At 32.2% G+C, this 27,570-nt stretch overlaps 1 protein-coding gene across 1 annotated transcript; it reads right to left on the bottom strand.

Moving 5' to 3' along the window:
• Window positions 1-3,826: 3,826 nt before the first annotated feature.
• LOC148283355 (protein madd-4-like) lies at window positions 3,827-27,104 on the bottom strand (the record flags this gene model as incomplete). The annotated part of the gene is made up of 16 exons (XM_088223651.1): window positions 3,827-5,200; window positions 6,924-7,077; window positions 9,169-9,317; window positions 9,980-10,145; window positions 10,225-10,384; window positions 11,096-11,529; window positions 12,418-12,531; window positions 13,148-13,237; window positions 13,346-13,505; window positions 15,306-15,487; window positions 18,644-18,796; window positions 20,584-20,766; window positions 21,788-21,955; window positions 24,184-24,265; window positions 25,947-26,068; window positions 26,987-27,104. Coding segments are annotated over 16 exons (2,545 nt in total), but the record flags the coding sequence as incomplete, so codon positions are not given.
• Window positions 27,105-27,570: the final 466 nt, after the last annotated feature.

The following is a 27,570-nucleotide window of genomic DNA, read 5'->3' on the forward strand; positions in this document are numbered from 1 at the left end:
TTTACAATAGAAAAAATAAATCAATCTAAAGTATTACGATTTTATATCTTTTAAACAAACGTTTTATTAATTTTTTAAAATTATACTTTTGGTGCCTTAATTGTTTTAAAATTAATTGGTATCATGTTCATATGGTTTCACTGATAATTACAAGATTTTATTAATGAGTGCTTAAATTTTAGTATGAGCATACTTTATTTTAATAATTTTTGACGACTCTTACTGAGGCTTAATTAAGAATCTTGTAGAAGGCAAAGAAATTAACGCAACTGAAATGCGTAAGCGTTAAAAGTAATTAAATAAAGCTATTGATTCATTTTTCAATTTTACAGTAGTTTTATTAATTTTTTGTGCAATATATCTACTATGTGTAAATTAGCGGGCTTATCGCCTTCAGCAATATCCTGCAACCAACCAAAAACAGTGTGATTTATGTCATAAAATTAATATTTAAAGCACTTACTTTGTGGTTTTCCATGATAAAGTAAAGTAAAGTTTGAGTATCACTGAAATAAATTTGATATACCGACCGGTTTCAGAACATGACTGTTCCTTTGTCAAGGCTTAAAAAGTTAAGTTTAAGTTATAAAGACTTTTTAAATTGAAAATAATCACACTTTTGATAGTAATGGGCTAAATATCTTAGGGGAGTTCTGCTTAAGATGACATACCGCCAATATACATTAAAATATTAAATTAAAAACTTTGAATTAAAGTTTAAGCAACGCATACGGATAGCACTTATAATACCAGCACTAATTCACGGTGGATAGTGCGTGCAAAGGCGTCGTGTTAGTTGGGTGATATTTTTGACTATCACTTTTGGGTGAATATTAAATGGCAGGTTTGTGATTATTGAAGTTTTATAACGTTATTAATCTTATTACATCTTATTCTTGGAGTGAAGTGAAGAAATAAGGATCGTGTGAAGATTTTTGGGTTATCGTAACAAACGTTTTGTTCCTTTATGTTCCTGGGTAAAACGACATAGGGTAACACAGTCTAAGATGACACACGAAAAAATATGCCGAAAATTCGAGAAAATAAAGTGTTGAAATTAAAGATTGCCTGAATTCTGATTCTGCTTCTGTTTCCAATAAATATATGACCCAAGAAGATCCGATCCACCTTCTATTAATCGCAATGATTTTTACAGCAAAAAAAAAACAGGAACACATCGGGTTCTTTGTCAATTATAAACAAGGTGGTGGTGCCACACATTGCGTGCTGACATACCATTTAAAATAAAAATATTTATCCGCGAATTATGCAAAGAAGAGTAATATGCCAACGGATGTGTGTCATCTTAAGAAAATCGAAATGTTTTTTTTCTCTTTGGATACTGTAAAATTGAATTAAAATATACTTTTGCATAAAAACAAATAAATAGTGCATGTTATTTTGTTATATAAATTAATTAATATAAATACGATTTTTCTTCTTTTAGAAAAGGATGTCATCTTAAACATGAACGTATTTGTAAAAGGAGAAAAATTCAATAGCTTAAACGATGTCAATAATAATCTTTCTATAATAAATAAATAAGTTTAAGATTGAATAACAGCCCTCTGCTAAAAATGTTGAGTTATAAAAATTATCATTGAATCCGATACCAACTACCAACCCCTTATTCATTTTCTGAGAGTTTGTAGCCAGAACGTAAAACATTAAACACATGTTAACAGATGATATATTTTAGGTACATATTTGGAAAGATCAAACATATTTAGTGTTAGTTTATTTTCTTAAGCCTCGATAACAGACATATTCTAAAATCGGTTTGCATGAGAAGTATATCTCGATGAAGATTAAGCGGGCTCTCATATATAGTTTCGGAGACAAACTGACCAAAGATCTCAAGTCTCTAGGACCTGGCTCTAAAGCTAGGGTTTCCTAGGAAAACGATGTTGATAATACCGTTAAAAAATAAAACCACTCTCTAGTCACCACTCCGACGGCTGTCCACCGCATCACCGTTTACTACGGCCGTTAAGATACGGGCACCGCTGTCCTAGGAAACCCTAGCTTAACGCTTACAGCCTCAAACCAATATTTAATTAATTTTAGTGATTTTTCGACAAATAAATATGTAGATCCATGATTTATTGAATAAAATAAATTTTATCAGAGCTGTTTGTTAGAAGACATAAAATATTATTTATGCTTTAACATAAACACTTCAGAATCAAGGAACAAGCTTACTTTTATTAAAATAACATTAAAAAATTAAAAATTAATCAACTTGGAATCCGCTACTTTGCTTTTTGATACGTTTATTCTACCTGCCAAAATACAAACTAAAAAAGTTTGTTTATAAATAATAACAATATTTAAAAAAACATGTGCATATTGACAATACGAATAAATGTTTTTAAGAGGTATACAATATGTAATATAGCAGAACATTATGTTCAAGAGTAGATATTATTACAATATAAGAAGATACAAATTATGTATATAATAGTTTATAAAACATACATATACTATTAATGTTTTCATAGAACTTGTATATAATACACAGTAGTAAATATATTTAAACCTACATACTTAATAATTGTTATAATGTTTTAGGTACTAGTCCATTAAAATTATATTTATTTACAGCATATATAAAAACAATGTTTTAATAGTATAATACTGGATACATAATATGTCTTTTTTTCATTTAATTTATGGTTGCTAGCAAATTAAAAATGTCGTAATGTTTGCAAATTTTGAACATAGATAATTACATTCTGCCAACCATGAAAGCTAAGAGTGCCGAAATTATATTTTATCAACATTGGTCAAAGCCATTATCAATACAAAATATTTATTTTACCAACACCTAACTATCAGAATAACCCATGGTAAAAATGGGTAACTTTTTTTTATCTAATTTAATGTAATTACAAAACATTTAAAATATATTTCAGATAAATATTTTAGGTAAATAACTATGCATAACAATCATTTCGATTCATATTATATACTATTTAGGTAGTCAAATGTAATATTAGCTTGATTAAAATATGTTCGACAATAATGTGTAATTTTTTTCGAATGGCATTGCATTTCACAAATTCTTGAAGTGCTTTTAGTCTTCAATTTAAATTGTAATCATTTTGCGTTCCAAAAAAATTGTAAACAAAACCTAAAAATTCTTAATAAGTCAAAATTATAATGGGGTTCATTAACATATAAATACATATAGACATGCCCTGAGTCCTGAAAAACGATGACACTTAACTCATGCCTAAACGCTCAGTCTTGCCTAACGCGTATTTAGTCGTTCTTCGACCGCAATGTTTAGAATCGAAACCAAAATACCTGCTTACGTCACGAAAACTTGTAAAAACCTTTCAGATACACATGCAAAAATGGTTGTGTAACTTTTAATTGGTAAATATTTGTTTATGTGTGATCAACAACGCTTAAAACAAATAATTTTCAAATATAAATATTGTTTTTTGTAAACGTTAAACTACGCCTCGCGGCGCAATTGCGAAGCTCTTCTTATTTACAGGACAGAATTTTTTTTTCATGGAATTCATTGTATTCCCCAAAATCCTGTTACTAGAAATATAATTTTCGAAATTATAAGGAACCTTATAAAAAAATCTGGTTGGGATCCCTAAAAACGAATGTTGATTTTAACGATAAAATACAAACATTTTTATGCTACAAAAAATATTATTTTCCTATTGTTGGTAGCACATGCATAATTGTTGAGTGCTGCTCTGGTATAAATAAACAAACTAAGTAACTATGGGAACGAATTCGTGTAACTAATTTGAAAAAAAAATAAATATATATATATATTTATTAATATATTTTTTTTTACTGTATTGGTGTAACAATGCAGTGCCCTATGCACCATTACGTGTGGAAATGGAATGATGATGATGAATCTGTTATTTTGTCAGCAGCGCGTTTACCGACCATGCAAGAGGTCTCGGGTTCGATTCCCGAAATGGTTGATATTATTTCATAGTCCCTGGACTGGTACCTGAAGCTTAAAACTGATTATATTTTTTTTTTGCAATTATGATTAACTCAAATATTACATTTTTTGGGGCCATTTTTAACGAGTTGTAAATAATAACTTAAGCATGTTCATTATTGTTCATTGTGATCGCTCAAATGCTTTGCATGTTTTAAGCAAGTCGATAGTTATTTGTGACTAAGCTACATTAATGTTTTGAGGATCGAAATAAACGCTGGTCCAATGGTCATTACTTCGAAAAAAACAATGTTAACCAGCCAATAACTGAGGAATAAGTTTTTTTTTTAAATGCACAAACTCAGTGTATTTTTTTATCAAACTCTTTATTCTCGATTCGAGTTAATTTATATTGATCTCAATTTGTTGCAACAGAGAGGAAAAACTTGTTTGAGAATGGAATATGGAAGTCTAGGCATTTATTTGGCTCATTACCTGTCATTGGCTGATTTAGGAGCCACTTTACACACTGTGTAACATTCACCATTTTGTCTATGTTTAAACATCCACATGTCCTCAACTCTTCCATCTGTTGAATTTAGTGAAGTAAAAAAACATTTATGAACAAAAGTAAGAGAGTGACCAAAAGCAACAGATGAGACTTTTGTGAACAAAAGTCAACAGATGGAAGAGTTGAAGAAATGTGGATGTTTAAACATATGCAGAATTGAGAATGTTACAACCAATTAAACCAGTCAACGACAGATCACAAGCCCTGTAGATGCCTAGACTTCTAAATTCCATTCTCAAAAAAGTTTTCCCTCTCTCTTTCAATAAATTTAGACCCAAATAATTCTCTAGGGAGGAAATCCTGCCTGTCTGCAAACATTTGGACATACTTAAAACATTGTTTAATTGATATTGATCTTTTGAGTTTAAATTTTTGCCAGTTAATTTTTTAAAGAACCCGCATTATTGCGTCATCTATTCATTAGGTGTTATGTTTCAAAAACGTTTACAATTTAAATGAAAAGCAATAAATTACACATTTCACATTCAACTGAAAGGTTGCCACATTCGAATTGAATTCATTTCTATACGTCATATAATTATTTAATAGTGCAGGGTTGCCACACGTCTAAATGCACGGGTACGTAGGTACTTAATACTAATGCTTTTTACAAGACTGGCAGCACTGAAGCTGGTACCTCTGGACGCGACACATGTTCATTGCTCGCACGTTTTGGCAGAATTTTGAAGAATCTTTGCAATCCGATTCTGAAAAATAAAAAATAAATATTGTTGCCAGTAGATAAATTACACAAATCCATATATTCAACTAAGAGGTCCGTTGTTAACGACCGTTTTTTTACATCGAACCGTTGTCCGTTGGATGGGCTAGTATAATAAACGGACCGTCAACAAGGACTCCCGTTTCTCACCGGCCCATTTTTGCTGAAAAAAAAACGGTTGCTAACAAAGGTTTTACAAAAATTCCACCCAATAAATCGTACTTAAATTTACAAAAAAACCCCTCGATTTGATATCTGAACAGGATAATACATTAATATAATCTTAAAACGTTTAAAAATCTAATAGTACTCAACATTATTTTCTTGTATACGCATGTACATTTGAATGATTTTTATGAAAAAAAGATAACGCACTCAAAAGTTTAGTCTATTTAAAATTAATTCATTAAATCTTACGGATTTATACATTAACTAAACAATGTTATTTTCTTTTTTAATTCATATTCTACTGTTAATTATAATATTTTAAACATCTTAAGAGGTTGTCGAGTCTTTTGTTTATTTTTTTTTGTTGGTTTATTTAATGTATAATTTCAATCTAGGATTTATTGTCTTGGTTGTCTTTGTCGCGTGTTAGAATGTTGCATGTGGCATTGTTCTGATATTCTCGTATTATGTCCATGTTTATTACCATTTTTTTCAAGTTTAAGATTTTTGTCCACAATTACATCAGTGGCTAATTTATGAATAAATTTGAAAGATTCTAGTTGGAAATCCAGCCAGTCTGTAAGCATTTGGACATAATCAAACATTGTTGAAAAACATCAGTTTTATTTTCTTGTTTTTTTTTAAAGTTCTAATGAACTTATCGAACACCAACTAAAGTTGGTGTTAAATAAAAGAAGTGATATATTAATTTGAATATTTTATTTTGCTGTTGTAGTCTGTTTATCATTTTGGTTTGCTGTTCCCCATATTTGTTGCATATAACATATTTTATATTTTACATAGGCTTCATACATTACAATTTTTCAAATTTTCGGAAAAAAGTTTTAGAATAAAAAAAAAGAATCGGTAATTTTGCTATTTCTCTTATTAAATTATTGAAATAAATTTTCAATGTCAATTGTCGGAACTAAGTATTTATCATGCTAAACCTCAGTTAGTCGTTTATTGTTCATTGTTTATGTAAACATTTATATAATGGCATTTTTTTCTAGATTAAAAATGTCAAATATACCCTTTTTATGTAGTGTAAGATGGCTTGTGTTTAGGTCGTTAGGTCATAGTTAGGTCGTTATTTATGTCTGTGTTAGTAATGCGTCAGTTCAATTTTTAAAAAACAGTGCTTTGTAGTCGGCAAACATAATTATTTTCCTTTGAAATTTTACAATTATAAGCTATTATATATATTAAGATAATATGTGTATGAAACAGTGGACCCAAAATAGATCCTTGTGGTACACCAAAATTAACTTTTTATATTTGACTTTTTTCTTCGTTTATGTAAGTACATTGTTTCAAATCTGTTAGATATAATTTTATCAATTTGTAAATTTATGTATTTTTGATTTTACTTGAATGTAATTTAATTTTTAACCATGATCTCAACATGTACAATGTCAACAGCATTTTTGATGCACAAGATTACTTCTGTGAAAATTAAATAATTGAATGGACTGTACGCGTGTTTATTTTCATGAAGACTGTAAAATTAGTAAAAATATTGCGAATGTTTTTATTCCTACTTTGGTTTGGATGGCAAGGCTGGGTGTTGCAGGGCCTCACCACGGCTGGCCGAGGGCGGTGTCTACAGGCGCTGCCGGCGGGCCTCCTCGTCCCGTACCACACGCAGCGCAGGATCCTGTAGCGGGCCCCTTGCTTTCCGCAAGGTCCTCCGCACTGAAACACATAAAAGAACTATGCTATAGATGGGTTTCATAGGTTTCATGATTAGTAGATACCAGGTCTTGACTAGGATGATGCCAGATTTGGAAAAGGTCGATGGTTCATGTCTGAAATAGGGCAATTCTGGGAATTAAATGGATTTGTGGATGTCTTTGAAACAGACAAAAAAACGTGAAAAAGTTGCTCTGTATTGCAAATTTCCACCTAAAAAGAAGGCTTTCTTCTGTTATTGGAGGCGTTCGTCTACTCCCAACTGAAAAAATGCCTCAATCGAACATAAAAAAAACTTTAAATACTCTTCTTGATGCTTGGCAATCGCGATAGGAATCTTACCCTTCAGGGGGGGTTACCTTTATTTTTTTTCTTTTAATCCGTCAGCGCTTAGAATCTTCTTGGGTTATCCCCGATCACTGGACTACGCAGTTTTTATCAAGTCATGGTAAATTCAATAAAAAATGATTTGTTTTTAATATTGTTAAGTCCCCTTCGTGCTGCTGCGGATATCCTAACCAATCTTCTCAACACATCCTGTGGTCTTGTCTCTTTCTCATTCTCATTCTCTATGATTACCGAATGGAGTTTCTTGCTACTATCTGTGGCCCTGTTATAGGTTCTGTCGGATATACAGATCTGGTGGTTTCCAAAAATAATTTCAAGACTTTAAAAAAGTTTTGTAATCATTTCGGCGAATTGATCATGTCCAATCAATTTAATCCCAGTTCCAACCCCAATGAAGTACATATTATGTACTTCTGGATTACTTTCTTTAAGCACAAAGATGCTAAGGCTACCAGATTTCAGAGAGCTCCTTCGGGCAGCTTTTCTCGTTTGACAACAAGCAAATTTTCCCTGTATGTGGGCACCGCCAAGGAGACTTATGTCCTCAGATGCGGTGTGCGGTATGTGGTGGGCAAGCTGTATTAACTATTACATAATGGCCGGTAGAGGGGTAACAAACGAATAAACTGACATTCACCATCACTTCACAATTACGAGAATTAGATTTATGCTTATAGACATACATTTTTTTTTTTTTGGCAATGTTCCAGACAACGTTACAGTATCTGAGGTGATGATGGACGCTGTAACAATGTCTGAAAAGTCGGCAAAAAATATAATAAATAATTAGACAATATAAAAAAAATGGTTTCGTTAAATACACTGACACTGCGGAACGTGCCTATTGGCCAGTAGAGTGGCTACATCCATAAATAAAAAGAAAATGATATTGAATGTACCCATTGTATAAACATTGCATTTAATAAATAAATTACTGTTTTCAGAATAACTATATACACGTGTGTTAGAGCCGCTTCGTTGGTCAAATACGTATTTAATCGTTTTTTTTTATATTCCTCTTAAGTTTCGCGGTGTGTCTCTTAAAAATCGTGAATAATTACAATGGATTTTTGTATGGATACTATTTAATAATATTTTAATAGAGCGCTTTATCAAATAAAACATGAAAAGAAGAACTAGACTTGTGAGATGTAATCGCAGTTATAAGCCCAGGCACGATCATTTCGAGTGCTTTATTCATTTTTTGATTTATTCGGGAATTTTAGAGCTATTACCTAAAAATAAGTTGAAATAATTTTACAATACTAGAGCCAATTTAATAAATCAATCGTTAATCTAGTAAAACATAATCAATAAGAAATGAATGTATAATGGTGCATGTGTAAGAGTGCATAAATAAACAAAATGTAATTTAAAACGTTTATTAATGTAAAAAAAGCGTTAAGGAAAGAACTTGGTGAGAGGAATAATTATAATGAAAAAAAAAATCTACTTTCAAAACCTCTTTGAAATTATTTTTCATAAGTAATGTAATGATGATTTGATTGCACTTTCAAAAGTATAGTAAGTTTCAAAACTTTATGATTTATCATTTTATTTATAAAGCATTTTAATTTAAAATTTGATTCGTCCATATTGAATGAATAATGTGCAACGAGTCCCATGTAACACGGTGGGTAACCACAAAATGCAGTGCGTGTAATGTATTGTCAACAATAAACAAGGTAGGAATGACAATACGCGTACGTTGGTTCAAAATAAACATTAAATATTTATGTTTATTACCTCTGACCAGTGGTCTGTCTTCCAAACTCCTTTACACTTGTCATTGTAACACTCCTGCCTGTGTGGAGGGCGCTGTTCTTGGGGACAGAGAGAAGGAGGAACGCCAACTCCTTCGGCACCGACGCATTCTACTTCTCGCCTTTGCATTGCTGAAAAATAAAACTATTAGCATCAATAAAATATACGACAAAACAGTAAGAATCAGCCAGCAGCTTTTTGAAGGTAAAGTCTTACGCAGTCTGCGCCAGACTACGAACAAAAAAATATTGTAGTTAAAAGCATCATTCAAATCAATATTTCACATCTACTCTAGCAGGAATCGAAGCCAGGACCTGAAGAATGGCAGACAAATGCGTCGACCACGTCAAAACGAGGCAGACTTATTTCTACTTAATTTTCTTATTCGGAATTTTTACCTAAAAGCAGCCACCGACAGAAAAACACTCGTCCAAGATTTTGGTTCAATTTCACTCACAAAACTGTATTTTCCATCAGTTTGGACACAGGATACATAATGATACTCGTATCTCATTAAAAAATCGTATTTAACAAAGTGCCCTAATGACAGTTTATTTTTGCTAACAGCCATGTAGATGCACCCTTTTTTTCTTTTGATCTTTTTCGACGGTCAACCTCTACAAATAATAGAAGAGTTAAGGTCGAACCGCACTAGAGAGTTTTGGATGAAATAAATCACAACAGAGCTGTGCAATTCTGTGCACTTCTGCAACTGCAATGCGATTAGTAAATGACGTGAAGCGCAGCGACGTTCTTGTGCGGGTTGAACTTTAAATGTTTATATATGATATACCTGTATTCCAATCAAAGCAACGTGCAGTACTGCACGAAGACCAGTCTCTCGATAGCCACGATGGACACTCTTCTTGTCCACACTTCTGAATAGTTAGTGGAGAAGGCAGACCGGCGTCCTCACACAGTGAAGATTCTACGTCTTGTGTCGTGTTTTCCAATCGGACCTGTACCAAAACAAATATTTAGACTCACAGAAAGCACTTTTTAAATTTGAGATGCACTAAGTGTTGGTTCAATTCGTACCATGCAATGAGCAGCTCTCATCTGAAAACCTCCTCCTCCGCATGTTACGGAGCATTTGGACCAATCTGTTATAGCCCATTCAAACATTACATTCTCAGCTTTGCCCTTACCAAGAACCGTTATACTCCCAAGGCTATCTTCATCACTGATGGTCGATAACCTGAAAACAAAATGGATTTAAAAAAATAAAAATAATATATTACAACAGAGATAAAGAAAATTTAAGGGTAGGTAATATAGAAGTCTAGGCATCTACATGGCTTGTGACCTGTCATTGGCTGGTTTGATCGGCCACTTAACACACTGTAACATTCACCATTCTGCCCATATTTGAACAAATATATTCCTTCAATTCTTCCATGTGTTGATTTTTGCGAAGTTGAAGAGCTGAAACCTTTATGTTTGCGGGTGAGATTCATCTAACTGAATTATTTCACCTACATACTAGGCAACGCCTGAAAATGTTATTTTTCAATTTCTATACGTCATGGACCAGGTGGGTTTATAAACAATAATTTGAGTTTTTCCAAATTTTTGTAGACAAGGACTGGAGTTAATATTAACATATAACAATTGAAATGAAGAACATTCAAAATAAGGTAATATAAAAGTCTGGGCATCTCCAGGGCTTATGATATATCATTGGCTGGTTTAAGTGGCTCCCCAGCGAGTTGAATCTCCAGTCCAAAAATTTGGACAAACGCAAAATATTGTTAAAAACTACTATTTTTAAAACGGCGACATTTTCTCCTTCTGTTGTATGGTATAAAAAAATTAAAAATAGGATGAAAGTAAAAACATTGATGGAACAACAAAAAGAAATTAAGTGCTCGTTTGTTGTATGCAAAACATACCACAAACAAAGTCTTACCTAAATCCAGTAGTTTTTCCATCTACTGTTGACAAATGACCATCTGAAACTGAATTTGTGTCATCGTCAACTCCATTTGTTATGCGAACTGTACTCTTTTCATAATCTCCTTGTCTCACAGTATTGGAGCCGAAATTATTAAACTCTTTAGTACTCAATCCTTGTTTATCTCCGAGGCTCTTTCTAAACTCAAGACCTGCTTCATGACTTGTCAGTTGTCTGTCAACAAGAGTAGTCTTTGTATCTTCAGTATAGTCATTATCAGAAGTTTTTTCTTCATCAAACTCAGTAGAAGAGTTTTCTTTGCCTTTAATGGTATTTGAAGACGTACTGGTTCCTAGAGATTCTTCTGAACGATTTTCCGTAAGAATATTGATATCGCTAATCATGCGATGACCACGTGAGTTACTGAAAGTCTGAAAAGGCCAAAGCATCTGAAAAAAAAAGTATTAAATTTTTATTTTTTTAAAATAAAGTCAGATAAAATAATGAACAATAATACTAATAATGTTCTTTAACAATAGATTTTTTTTAATAAATATATTAAAATAGTTTCTAAAAGTACATTTTTTTGTGTGAGTACATATTTGTTAGTCTTTTTCCATGCAAAAGCCATAACGTAACATATTTAATGCGGTTATTCCAACACAATAAAAACATGCAGATAACAAATAAAATAAGTAAAAAAATAAAGCAGCGATACACTTTTCAATTACAATATAAATCTAATTTTTGGTCAAGTTTTTAAATAAATAATATTTATCAAAATGCCATGCTAAAATATACAAAAAATGTGTACATTAATTACCTATAATAAATAGGTGCATTAAAATCAATCCAGGCATTTGAGAGGAAAAAATGAAATTACAAATATAAAACATCATCATTACAATATTTTCTATCACAGACATAACAGTGCTTGCTTTAATATAATTATACATCAAACAAAATAAAATGGTAATTCTCATAAAGTTTTCCAATGTAGCACATTTAACAGAAATAAAGATAATAATAAACACGATAAAATAACATTGTAAACAGATCTACTAAATATAAAAAAAAAAAATTAGTTGAGGGTGTAAGTTGAATCCCTGAGGTACACCTGTATATTAGTTTAAAAAACACACAATTTATCCACGCTTTTAAAATTAATATTAAATCATCATTTTTATTTGAATTAATACATTTTTATCAAACTACAGATATCAATATTGGTGAGTGGAAAATTCCAAGGAGTCCCCGGCATAAGATTTTATTTACAGAGTGGTGTTTGCTTTTATCTGATAATCCCGTGCAAGGTTTCTGTTAAAGACCCTCCTCACCTGAAGATTGGAGATAAGTCTTAGAAAATGTGGCATCGGTCTGGCTGCTGAGCTTGGTTGATCAGTTTCTTGAATGTCTCCAGCGACAGACATTTGCGAAGGTACAGCGTCATCCTTTAGTGCGTAAGCGTCCATTGATACAGGATTTTTTAATTTAGTATAAGCATAAATATAAATGTTAACAAAATTACTCATTCGTTTTTCTAACATACACACATTGGTTTTGTTTCAATCAATGATTAAACTACTTAAAACTAAACTTATTAAAAATTAATCAAATATATTATGGTTATTATTTTTTTCTAATAAACTAAAATAAATATCAGATTTTTTGCAAAAGGAACAAAAAAGAATTTTAATTGCTTGTGCTGAAGTCTTGATGACAAGCAAATTGTAGAAAATCAGAGTACAATATGATTTCATTCATAATTATATATTATAAAAATCAATCTGAAATTCTAGGTTTGACATAATTCGGTAAATAATTGATTGGAAAATTGAAAAACAAATTTTACAGTGTTAGTAGAGCAAAAACATATGCAATGATTAGAACATACCAAATTCATACAAATCAAAATACGTTTTAGATACTCACAAAAATTGTTAGTTTCCGTTAACACATAATAAGAATCGTCACCACATTTACTGTTAATTTGTACTCCACAATAAATTAAAGACATTCTAAGAATTTCATGTTTTTTAAAAAAACAACATAATAATTTGAACTTACCACATGATGACCAGATCCAATATCTTTATCACTATAATCATCGTCAGGTTGCGGGTTATATCTCATTGGCATCTGTGAGGTAGTATGACTCTGAAAGACAGTTGTTTTGGTTAAGAGCAACATTGACACATTTAAAAATTTAATCTGAACAAAGCAATAACTGATTATCTCAGTCGTCGATTGTGTACTTCTTCTTACCTCCCTATCTCTATCCCTTTCTCTTTCTTTTTCCCTCTGTTCTCTCTCCTTCTCTCTCGTCCTTTCCCTCTGTTTGTAGACTGTCATCTGATCAGATCCCGGTCTTTGTTCGTGAGACTGATCCTCACTCCCTACAAAGGGGCGGTATCGAGCGTCGTTCCTGAAACTCAAGAATCCATTATGTATTTAGAGCATCTTACCATACGGTTCATCAAATGGTTGAACTGGCAGTGTCTTTGAGAGCAGGAGTACGACTTAAAATAATCTACGGCAAAAAAACAGAGATAATCAAACGGGTAATTTAAATTTTACCGTTAGTCTGGTGGAAAAATACATCGTGTAATACATATGTTTAAGTTATAACGGATATTGTGCAATTGATGGCAAGAAACAAACAAAATACCCATCATTGTGGATTTTTACGAATTTTTGAATTCTATTGACGTAGCTTTGTTGCATCTATCAAAAGACCGGATGATAGTCTTTGGAATACATTCGGAAATATGAGCAAGATGTTCCGTCGACCCTGATCATTTCCATGAAAAAACCGGTAAAAAGATCGGGGATCTCAAAGACAAATCAGACGAGAGGATAATCAACGCTTTAAACATGTTGTATGTAATGATCGGATAGCCCAAACGGTTTATCTTTTTACTATTTTTATACTTGTGAGAAACTTTGAACGCATGCGTTTTTTTATTGCGTCGCAGTTTAAAAGAAATTGTACGCTGAAGGAAAAAGTCGATAGTTCGACTTTTTGAAAAATTTGCAGTTGCTAATGTTTTGCATTAGAAAAATGCGTCGCTAAGACAAAAGATAGCTTAGGAAAATCAACCATGTATAAAGTGAGTTTAAATACGCTAACATATTACAACAAAGATGAAGAACGCTTTAGAGAAGGTAGTATAGAAGTCTAGGCATCTACAGGGCTTATGACCTGTCATTAGTTGGTTTAAGCAGTCACTTTACAAACTGTGTAACATTCACCATTCTGTCCATATTTTAACATCTATATTCCTTCAATTCTTTCATTTGTTGATGTTTGTGAAGTTAAAGAGCTGAAACCTTTATTTATGCGGGTGAGATCGTGTAATTGAATTATTATACCTACATGTTGATAAATCCACCTGGTCCACGAAGAAGAATAGAAATTGAAAAAATAACGTTTTCAGGCGTTGCCTAGTATGTAGGTGAAATAATTCAATTACACGAATCTCACCCGCATAAATAAAGGTTTCAGCTCTTTAACTTCACAAACATCAACATATGAAAGAATTAAAAGAATATAGATGTTTAAATATGGGCAAAATGGTAAATGTTACTCAGTGTGTAAAGTTGCCACTCAAACCAGCCATTGACAGGTCATAAGCCCTGTAGATGCCTAGACTTCTATATTACCTTCTCTTAAATGTTCTTCATCTATGTTGTAATATGTTAATGTAAACAGCTCCCTCAACTCTAGCAACTCCTAAGTTGAATCCAGTCCTTGTCTACAAAAATTTGGACAAACTCAAAATATTGTTTGAATACGTTGTTGAATGCAATGGTGTCTCCGTGTTCAGGCGGATGAAGAATACAGTTAAGTGTGAGAAAAAAAACAGAGCCTTGGACGAGTGTTTTCCACTCGATGGCTACTCTCCGGTTAAAATTCTAAAACAGGAAACCGAGTAAAGATTAGTTCGTCTCGTAAAGTAAGCATCTTTGCCTTCTATTCTTGAGGTCCGGGGATTGATTTTTGGCAGGGCCGGGAAATACTGATTTTAATGTTATTTAAAGTGCAATATATTTGAGAAATCTTATGACTACTTGCCTCATCTTAATATAAAACATGGTTAAAATACACTGCGTTTGGTTTATAAATGCAGTGCCCTACATACGACTGGGTTCGAAAAAGGGAATGATGATATCGCAATGATGAGGAATTGCAAAGATTGTTCAAAATTTAATAAGTGACAAACACCTATCGAAAGAGTCGTTTGGGTCCTCCACCATGCTGGATTTCTGCCTTTCTATTTCTTCAGAGCTGGGAAATTCTCCAGGTCTTGGTTTGACAGTGAGGTTCAAGTCTGCTGTAGACTTTCCAGCTTCACAAGAATACCTTCCGGCATCTTGTAACTTGAGTTCTTGGATGCGAAGAGCTCCCTGAAACACAAAAATGACAAATTTATGTTATTTTTTAAAATTTGTATGTCGTGTAGTTCACGTATGCCAAAGATCATTTATGAACTGTATAAATAGACCTATTTTTCGTCTTTTTATATTGGTGTCTCATCAGGTATCTTTAACGTTAGCAATCATTTTATCCAAGGAAATATAAGATAATATTTACATATACATAAAAAAATCCACAAATAAGGCTAGAAATTGAATCAATGAAATGGCGAGAGTCAATCTAGTCCAAAATATTGGAATAAAATTGTATTCTAACACGTGATTAAAACAAAAAGAATTGTTAAAATAATAGTGTTGGTTCGTAAAATTTAAAATGTAAGTTTTTATCACTTTTGGCATGCAAGGCAGGGTGAATGCTGTTGAAATGCAAACTCCCAGGCGAATAAGTGGTCATCATTATCGGCAAAGTCCAGAAAGGAGTTCTGCGTTGGTTTAGACATGTAGAGCGAATGGACAGTTGAGAACGGTTAAAAAAACTTGAAAATTGAATACCGTTTTTTTCCTAAATCAATTTTAGAATTTGAATATGTATTTTCGCATTTCTTGAAATATTTACCTTACTAGAAAAATATGCTGAAAATATTTTTTTTGAATATCGGATAAGTTTTTTCCCTTAACATTTATCAAAAGCGTAGGTGCTTCTATTTCTTGATTATTTCATTATTATTAAGTTGCAAAGAAGGGCTTAAAGTCTATTGAGATAGAAAATGAACACGATTATGAGTTAATATTTTAAGAGCAAATAAAGCAAAATAAACATACTTCTGTAGAAGAAATATGAGATTTGAAAGTATATGAGGGCGGTGTTTCTAATTTGAGTCGCTTATACGGGCTTCTATTAGTATAAAGAACACATAAATATATTACATACAAGATTTTTAGTAAAAATTCTAATTTGAGGTTTATTATATTAAATCGTATTTAATTTTATTAGTTTGGTCGACGTCTTGGTGACCTGGCTCGTGCGTTTTCGTGCCAATTAATAAATAAAATATTTTATGTTTATTTATTTATGACAAAATACAAGGTTTATAAACTTTGCATATTACATTATATTACATATTTTATTTGTACGAAATATTCCCAATCAGCAAAAGTGCTGGTATGAGGGGATATTATATATAATAACACAATAGTTTAAATAAAAATTCGATAAAATAACATCACATATCACTTGTCACACGGGCTGTAAGAACTATTTTATTTAGGTATTTTTTAAGTACGTATATGTATTGTATATTTTTTAGATCATTAGAAAGTGAATTGTAAAAATTTATTGCTGTTTACAAAAAACTGTTTCTTTTTCTGTTGGTCCTAGGTTGTTCGCCAGTTAAATCATTTGATGCTCTTGTATTTATTATATATATGTTGTAGTTAAAATTTAATTAGTTTAATGAACCAAAATGTATTTACAAGTAATTCAAATAGAACAAGTCAAAGAAGGAATCGTGTGTTAGAAATACCAAATTGTAATGACATGACATGCATATTTTATAGGCCCAAAAATTTTAAATTCTTTTTTTACTGATAATATTTCATTGATCCCAAACTTGAAATTTTTTCCTTCTTTAAAAAAATACGCACTATCCTGGATTCAAACTAAAGATACTTACTCTTTTTTCCTATGATATATTTTGTTGCCCTTCAATAATAAGGAATATGTTTACGTTTTTTTAAATATTATTTATTTTCTTTTTTAATTTATTTTATTTATTTATTTAAATCTTAAAGAAGGGCACACATATCATACATATTGTTATGTGTGTTCTAATAATAACATTGCAAATATATTTAATTTATAAGTTGTTTATCACATATGTCTCGACAATTATTTTAAATTTTGATATGTTTTTTTCTTCATAAATATTTTTTTCCATTTCGTAATACTTTTTAATTACTTTAAATAAAATTGAATTTTGTGACTGCCTTTTTCCTGAATGAAAGTCTAATTTTGTTCTTTTCTCTAGTATTGTGATCGTGTTCATGCTGGTTCCGATCAATTTTTTTCCAAAATTCTGTTTTTTTATTAGAGTTTATAATTTTATGAACAAATATTATCGTATTGTAAAATATTCTTTGTTTATATGTTAATAATTTCATTTCATTTACCATCGACTTTACCCTCGTGTATCTGTTTTTTTTCAAAATGATTCTAAAGGCTTTATTTTGTAATACAGTTAGTTTATCTATGTTTTCTTTGTTTGATAAAAATAAAATGCTACTACAGTAGTTCACGTGTGGTTCAATAATTGCTGTGTAAATAGTTTTGCAAGAGTCCTTATCAATAAATCTTCTGATCCTTCCCAAAATTGATATTTTTTTGCAATCTTATTTATTACCATCTTAGCGTTTTGGTGAAATGTAAGTTTTGAATCCAATATTTACACCAAAATATTTAATTTCAGTGACTTCATTAAGTTTGTCATTTTCTATTACAATTGATGGTGTAATGTCTATTCTTTTGTTTCCTATATTCATATATTTAGTTTTGTTAACATTTAATTTTAATTTATTAATTTTTAGCAACAGTGATACATTATTAAGATCATGATTTAGTCTGTCCATAATTGTTTTATAATTTAATTACTATAAATTTAAAAAAATACCTTACTCGTATAATCTTTTAAAGAATTTTTTTTTCTCCCTTTTATATTACACAAAAATATTATAACGGTCTATTTATTAAAGGAGAAAAATTTCATAAATATTTATATTATACCTACAAACAGGCCATGCCTTTATGGGATTTTTTGTTTTCTATTTTTACTGTCAATTTGTATTTCATTAATATATATTTCACTGCTACGTAATTATCCTTTATTTTTTGAAAACTCTGTTTTATCTCTTATGTATATTGTAAAAAAACACAAAAAATAATAATATTTTTTTTAAATAGTTAATTATTATGCGATGAAAGACGATCAACCCCATGTTTTTTAACGGGCCGGGTGGATTTTGCCGTGGTGTGAAACTGGCCTTCACCTTACCTCGAGAAATGTTTTATACATGTGGCTGGTCACATTTAAAGACAAAGCAATTTGGGAACACGATACATAATGGTAAAGTTTATAGGTCTTTTACGGCGGGACATAACAGAAAGGATAATATTATGTAATCACAACAGACCTTCTTGGAAATGGCGAACTTTTTCGATTTCGTCAAGTAAACTCGGTCCTTTGCCCACAGAATCTTCGTCCGATTAAATTTCTTCACGGGACATTTTATTTTTACTTGAGTTCCATAAAAAACCGTGGCCGAACCGCCGATTTTTAAAGTAACCTGAAAAAAAACGGATCGGTAAATTACAATATTTTAATATAAATTTTATATTTGAAGCACCAACTTTGTGGTTGTTGATTATAATAAAATAAATAAAACAACTTTGTTTTTAACCGATATTTTTTTAATGCTTTTATCCACCGACCGGTTTTAAAACCAAACAAACTTCTTTCTCACGATCCATTTAACTAATAAGGTATACTTTAAGGAAGAAGCTTGTTTAGTCTTGAAACTGGTCGGTGGAAAAAAAAATCGTTTAAAACCAAGTTATTTTATTACAATATATTGAGTTTGTCCAAATGTTATTAGACGAAAGACTGGATTTCACACCCAAGAGAGTCATTTAGATTAACAAATTTCAACAGGGATAAAGAACATTTAGTTAAGAGAATATGGAAGTCTAGGCATTTAATGGGCTTATGACCTGTCGTTACCTGGTTTAAGTGGCCACTTTACACACTGTGTAACATTCACATTGAAAGATTACTTGATATTAACATATTATAAAAGAGATGAAGAACATTTAAGAGAAGGTAATATGGAAGTCTAGGCATCTACAGGGCTTATGACCTGTCAATGGCTGGTTTAAGTGGCCACTTTACACACTGTGTAACATTCACCATTCTATTATTATATTACCTTCTCTTAAATGTTCTTCATCTATTTTGTAATATGTTAATATAAACAGCTCCCCAGGGAGTTGAATCCAGTTCTTGTCTACAAAAAATTTGGACAAACTCAAAATATTGTTGATTACTTGATATATTTGTTATTCTTTATTTTTTCTCATCTACGCTTGACATACTTTAATACATTGAATTTTTTCAATATTTTTTCATATGGTATTATAGGGTGGGGAGGCGTCTTGGACGCGCATAGTCGCTTAATAAAAATTGCATAGAAAAATATAATTAAAATAATTTACAAAAAAAAGACTATTTCCTAGTAATGAATTATACGTAGAGAGTGGACTCTTTAGTTTTAGAACATTATATTTATTTCAGTGCCTGAAATATGTTTACTTGAATAAGGAATCGTTTAGTTAATCGTATTAGCAATAGATCCGATAGTGTACTGTCAGTTCCAGAATGCAGAACAAAGTTCGCACAGAGGCACTCCTTACACGTTGGCCCAAGATCCTTCAATCTTCTAACTAAGGAACTACAAAACATTACATCGCTGGTACAGTTTAAAGTAGGTTTGAGGTCTTGGATTAGTACGGAAAGAACAAATAGACACATTTAAAAAAAAAAAAAAAAATGCATACTGCAAATAAATCTTGTCAATTAGTTTTTTTTTTTTTCTTTTCTTTTCTTTTTACGGTCATGTCATACCATTTTTATACGCTATACACTTATAATTAATTAAAAAAGGAATGGCCCACGCTCAGATGCTGAAGTCTTTGTGGGCATTTTTTTCCAATTTATGTTATGGCTTAATTTTAAGATGTATTTTTCTAAAGTCTATTTTTGTTATTATATTTATATGTGAATAATATATGTAGGTATCGAAAAATAAACAAATAAAAAAATATTTTTGCCATTCCTTTTATTATGAAGCTTGTAAACTAATTTAAATTGTGAGTTTAAATAATCTTTATATTAAAATCGAATAAAACACCTAGATTGCTCTCAAACTGACCGAAGTGAAAGAGAATTCTCTTTTATATTAGACTTCAATTTGAGCAATTTTAGTCAGACATAATCTGTTCGACGTACATCTGCGAGAAAGTGACAAAAAAACTGTATTCAAATACTTTGTCCTATGTAGGTGTTTTGGATACATACCTTCTTCCTCTTGGGGTCGTGCTGGATGTAGGTGGTATCGGAGGTGATGATGGTAGGCGAGGAGGAGTCCTGCGAACAGCCCTTTGTATGGCAGGCCTTACTGGCCGGGGGTTTGCTGGAGGGACACATGGACTCCGGACGTTCTATGACGTGGGACTGGGCCATTACTTGCTTGCATTCCACCTGCGCATACGACAAATGTTGTGGTATAAACTGATTTTGAATAGTCAGCTGGGGAGGTGCTGTCAAAACAAAAAAACTTAACTCTATTCTCACAAAAAAATTCTTAAATATAGAGTACAGTTTTGCAGTGCTGATGAGAAAACGACTATACACATTATATGTGAATGTGATGCTTTACATCATAAGAAGAGTCTCACCCTCGTGAGACTACTGGGTAAACCTGAGGATGTTATAGAACTCGCCCCCACCTAATGGCCCGATACTTTACGGATCCTGGTTTGGAAGGGAAGATTTAGCAAAATGTTAATTCTTGCCTTCCACACAGTAGCTAGGCTCTTTATATACTTGGGCAGGTATTTTGGACGGAATTGCGCGCGAAGAAATCGCTCCGTTAGCGTTTATTTATTACGTAAACACGCGTTGAAAATGCATTTAAAATACCACTCCTGGGCTTGGAGGGCGAAAACTATTCATGGAGATCCGTCACAATAGATTTTCATAGGTTGCAGTGACGTCAGGAACTTGCATAACACTGGCCCCCAACACTGAGAATAAAAATAAGTAGAGAGTTTACTTTAAAAAGTTGACAGGATAAGAATTTTTTTTAAAAGAGGAGTAAAAACTATATTCAATCCTTCAATAGCATATACTCTGTTGTCAAGACCATATTAAAACCACCGCTAATTGTGAATTCAGTTTACTAATTACTTTGGAAGAATTAGATGTAACGTCAAGCTGTACAACGTCAGACTAAACAGGCTGAGATGAACTGGACATATGCAGAAAATGCCATCATCACGAGTACCAAAAAGAGTCTTAGACGTGCATCTAAGAGGCAGAACAAATATCAGTAGACCGAGGATGCAATAAGAAAATGGCATCCCAACTACTAGAAGTATTTAACTATAGGGTTGCAGTGGATGACAGAAGAAGTAGGATGAGAGGAGTCCAAGGTTCGATATGGGCTGAGTTTCTTGTGGTACAAAATAAAATGAAAAGCTTTAATCATAATGTTTCCCACCTTTCTCTCCTTCACTCCGCTCCCACAAGGTTTGGTGCATTTTGACCAAGGGGTTGTGTGCCACCGAACTGGGCAATCCAGGACGTTACAGTACTGCCTATCTGGAGGAGAGGGTTGCGGACACATGTTGTTTGGAACTATTACAGTATTACCGCCGCCTCTTGTTACCTAGAATCAACAAAACAGTGATATACAATATTTTGAGTTTGTAAACAAAAGATTGGATTTCACCCCCTTAGGAATTATTAAAATTAACATATTACAACAGCGAAGAGAAAATTTTAGCGAAGGAAATATGGAAGTATAGGCGTTACATTAGGGTCTGTGACCTGTCGTGGCAGTTTTTATATTTAAAAAAAAGTAGCCCGCTAAGCCTTTATTTTAGTCCTATGGTTTATCATTTTACAGATTTAATAATTTAAAAAAATACATATATTAAAATATATATGGCCCATATAAATGGTAAACCGCAAACTTTTGGTTAACATAAATTTAAAAAAAAGGTGGTCAGGTATTCGAACAATCATCAAGGACTTTCTCACTCAAATCCCTCCCACTTAGAAAAATCTAGTCCTTAACTCCTATCTTGAAAATAGTTTTTGTCCCTGAAAGCTTAACCTTTCCCTTACTGTCCTAAAAACTTCCGCGGGTTACGGTGCTGTGTAGTTACTACACACGCAAAAAATGAGAGATTTTAAATCGTAAAAGTGTAATATTTATCGGCAATTGCTTCAATTATTTATAGTTGAAGTAAAAAGTGATTATATTTTAAATCTAATTGCTAAAAAGATGAAAAAAAAAACATTATGTCATGCTCTCAGTGCGAGCAAAAGAACCGCCCCCAACGAAAGCCGGGTAACGCAGCTTACGAGCTTCTGGGAGAAGTATAAAAAACTTTTCTATTTGCGCATGTGACGCATAAAAATTGTCTCTTTCGCTCCCAAATATACCCGTTTTATCGAGAGGGAGACGTAAAGAGTGCACGAGACAATTATATATTAAGATTACTCTTTAACTACGATCGCAACATACGACACATTGGTAAACTTTCTATTGTCTTGGTGATATCTTCGATTTTTGACAAAACGCTTTTAATGTTCCCAATAAGCATGAATTATTAAATAAAAAAATAAAAAATACCGATACGTAAATGTATGACGAAGGAATACCGAAAATATCAACCCATCATTTATAACAAGTACCTAAGTACTTTATTTTAAATTTAAAGTCTTTTTCCTTTAGTTCGAATAGTTTTTGCACGCTTTCACGACACAATCAAGCATTTTTATTTTCATTTTAAGACAAATATTAAATTAAATTTTAACTGCAATATACAAATAAAAAATATAAGAGCATCAAATAATATAACTTGTGAACAACATAGAACTAACATAAAAAAAAAACTGTTTTGTTTATACAGCAATAAAGTTCCACATTTCACTTTCTAATGACCTAAAGAATATACAAAACATATACGTACTTGAAAAACACCCGAACAAAATAGTTTTTAGAGCTCGTATTAGTGATATGTAATGTTAAATTATCGACTTTTCATTAAAACTATTGTGTCATAATAAATTATATACCCTCAGACCAGCACTTATGTTGATTGATTATTTTGTCATATTCGTTATTTATTTTGGTTTCGAATGAAATGTCAAGCTCAAGTCAAAACACGGCTGGCGATTAAAGAATGACTAAATTCGCGTTGGGCATGAGTTGAGTGTCATAATTTTAGAAGGCTCAGGGTATAACGCTGTCTGACTTTTCTTAATCAACACGCATTTACGTATTCTCTCCATAGATTGTGGAACTAGAATAGTGATTTTTGCACGATTTTGATTTGAGCACGATGAGGCCTCTTAGCCAATCACACGTGAAGATAAAACAAAAAACAAACCCCTATTACAAATAAATAAATAGCTTAAAAAAGTCCAAAATAAATAACGTATGTAATTAATTACGAAAAAAATGTTTGTTCAACCAGCTAATAGCAGGCACGCTAGCGTTCGGGCAGGACAACGTCTGTCGGGTCGGCTTGTTTATTATATTAATGGAGATATAAAAGTTATTAGATGTAATGTTTACTAGCTACACATCACCGGGAAGGGAAAATTAAAACGCTCTTTCGAAATATTAAACACTCTCGTTGCAACAAAGGAGAGTTCTTACTGAGATCTCTCTACTTTTAGGTACAGTTGTCTCATATCCGGCACCTTCATGTATTGGAACAATTGTTCTGATGGCTGGAAATGACAAATGCCTAGTCTTCTTTATTTATGTCTCTTAAATGTTTTCCTTTTCGGTTGTAATGTGGTCTAAATAAAACAGTGATTGAGAATAAGTATTCAATGGCAAGGGTTCTACAGTATTAAAAAAAATCTCCAAAAACCAACCTCGTGTATGCAGCTAACTTCTCTCGTCTGTATTCCAATTCCACAAGATTTTGTGCACGGGGAGAAATCTGAGAAGTTCCACCTAAAATAGAAAAACGTCAACGTTGAAGTTGTAAAATATTTATTTATTTAACATATAAGGGCGGCCATATTGCCTTAGGGCAATTTCTTCCTACCTACCCAAACCGTTCAGTCTAAGAGAATTACAAGTACATGCCCATATTCTTCGCACTTATACATAATCTTACATTTTTATCCAAAATTAGATTAAAAAATACTCTCTTTTGGAAACATAAAATACACAAAAAAATAAATGTTGCAGTATATAAAAATATTATCTATACCGGAATCTCTTTTTTTAACACTGTTTAAAAACAGCTCGGCAATTTAACGAAAAAAAATATATTTACTGTTCACTGTTTCTTTAACGTATGCATATTTAGTTATTGTATAGCCCCGAATCAGTTGTCACAGTAAAAAAGTGGTTCACAAAACAAAGTATATTGATTTATTCCTTTAAAATATAACACTGAGGTGCAAAGTTAGTGCTACAAACATCCAAAATACTTATTTATCTCTCTCATAATCAATTATACGATATGATATAACTTTCTGGGGTTATTAAGCGAAACTTATAAAAGTTTTATTTAAACTTTGCAAAATTCAATAAAAGGTACAAAATATTTCAATATCATTTATATATAAACATGTAAATGAATTATCAGTTAGAGTTCCACTTTAGAACAACTTAATTTGTCAGCATGCGTCGCACTCCGAGTATAAACACAAATAAGTAAATGATTACAATACCAGCTTTACTAGTATGTTCCTTATATAATATCTTATGATAAATATGGCAAAAAGACACTGCAATACAGTATTCCTAAAATATGAATTCATGATGGTTTTAATTTGTAATAAAATATATAATATGGTATAATGTGCAACAACAACAACAACAAACTATCACGCCGTTTCCCCGTAGGGGTAGGCAGAGAGGAAAGAACGCCATAACACTCTATCTTGGCATGCAGACCTCGCTTCCTCTACATTCATACATCTTCTCATGCACGCACGCCGATTATTCCTACTTTTGACATGTCCATGTTCAAGTATTTGATGGACTTGATCGTGCCATGTCTTTCTCGGTCTTCCTCGTTTTCTGCATCCATCAACATTTGCATCGTAGACCCTTTTAGCCGTTCTTTCGCTGTCCATTCGCTCTACATGTCCAAACCAACACAGCACCCCTTTCTTGATTCTGTCAATAATGCATGTCTCAGCCTTACACACTTCACGGATCTCGACATTTGTGCACCTATCATACATCGTTTTACCACAAATTCGCCCGAGGGATCGCATTTCGACAGCATTCAACCTACTTTCATCATTATTTTTCCAATTCCATACTTCGCTCCCATACATTAGAGTTGGAACTAGAACTCCGTTGTGAACTGCTAGTTTAGCCTCCTGCGATAAACATTTTTGTGTGTGTGCAACTTGTGCAACTTTTTTCAAATAAAATTATAATTAATGTAAGTTAAGTATGAAACAATCAAAGCAATATGTGAGAACCAGCTGACGAGTTATTTGCTTACGAATCAGCAAGACTTTGATTTTAAAACTATTGTGTAAAAGTTTTGGAATTCGAAAACAAAAAAAGCTTTCAATCCAAATGTTCACTACATACATTACCCAAATACACATTTACATAAATATTTACAGAATATCTCACAAAAAACGTTTTTAAAACAAATAAATACCTCGGTGGACAGGGGTGATCATTACATGTCCTGATTCTGTTCTCTGGTTTAGTTTCGGGGGCGCACATGTATGGGGAGGCTATTTTTTGCGTGTCATCTCTGACGCAATTTACAATTAATTCCTGAAAAAAGATATCACGTTTAAACACAGGCATAAAAAAACAGACAGTTTTAAATATGAATTTTATTGAACTTTTGCTCCAAACCTATTACACATGTATGTTTACGTAGATGTTAATTTTATGCAAAGATAAATTGAACGTAGTTATGTAAAAAACAGCAAGTCCACAATTTTGATAAAATTTGATGTTCGTGTTATCGGATGCCTTATAGTCAATTCTATGATCTACTAAAAACAGCCAGGCCGCTTTCATACAATAAACTATAATTGCCAACTTCTGAAAATAGTGTTGATTGCATTTTTGAGAATGGAAAACGCGTTTAAACACACTCAAACCATTGTTAGACCCAAACAAACCTGTATAGGAAGTAAAAACATTGAAAAAAAAATTCAGGCGTTGCCTAGTAGGTGCAATGGTTCAGCTGGATAAATCTCACCCGTACGATAAAGGTGTCAGTTCTTTTACTTCACAAAAGTTAACAAATGGAAGAGTTGAGGAAATGTGGATGTTTAAATAGAGGCAGAATAGTGAATGTGACACAGTGTGTAAAGTGGCCACCAGAACCAGCCAAGACGGTTTTAACCCATGTAAATGCCTAGACTTCCATATTCCCTTCTCAAAAATGTTTTCCCTGAGTTGCAACAGACTTCGAAGAGGGAGAAGATTATCTTTTTTTCTGAAAATATATGCCAAGGCTGACAGATTCGAGAGGACTTTGGACAGGTTTTCTACTTGGAAACAACAAAATTTTATTTGTTAATGGGTACAGTCAAAGAGACTTACAAACCTCTCCTCTGGTGCAGTATGTGGTAGGCAATTATTATTGGTTTCTTATCCGCATCAAATGCTACATTTGCGAATGCGGAATACGGTGACAAATATAATATTTGATGATGTTTAATACAATGTAATATTTACCTGGACTCCTCCTAAGCATGATGCGCTGCAGTGAGTGTAACCTTGTTCTCTCCAGGAGTAAGACTTTCCGGGTACACCAGCCCCTACCCGGATGTTGGGGTCCCCGAAACTCGAATGTCTGAAAAGTCGACAATGACAATAGCAAGATAAATAGTTTAACTGACGGAAACTTTCCCGGGATTTAAAAACAGTTGTCGATAGAAATGGGTCTTTTTCCTCAATTTAAAAAGTTTCTTTGACCAAATGTAATGTAATTTATTATATAAATAAAAGACGAGTGATACTTCATCCCAAAAATTTGAAATGTCCAGTGTCCGGTTTCATCGCTTTCGCGACATCTTCGAGACTGGTATCTTTATTAAGGAGTTCAATGTATTTATACAAAACAGGTAAGGATAGATAATTCAAAATTATGTGAAAGTAAATTAAATAAAGTAATTTGTATCTTAAGGATCATTTAAAAAAAAAATCGGGTTGATTAATGAGTTGATATAATGCTATTTTAATGAGTTTAAGTAAATTTAATATAATGTTGGTATAAATGTTTTAAATGTTATGTAGTTATTTACATATAACTGATATAT

This window comes from Micrasema longulum, unplaced genomic scaffold, assembly GCF_059751315.1.
Source record: "Micrasema longulum isolate JH-2025_06_02 unplaced genomic scaffold, ASM5975131v1 h1tg000245l, whole genome shotgun sequence".
In the NCBI taxonomy this organism is placed as follows: Eukaryota; Metazoa; Arthropoda; class Insecta; order Trichoptera; family Brachycentridae; genus Micrasema; species Micrasema longulum.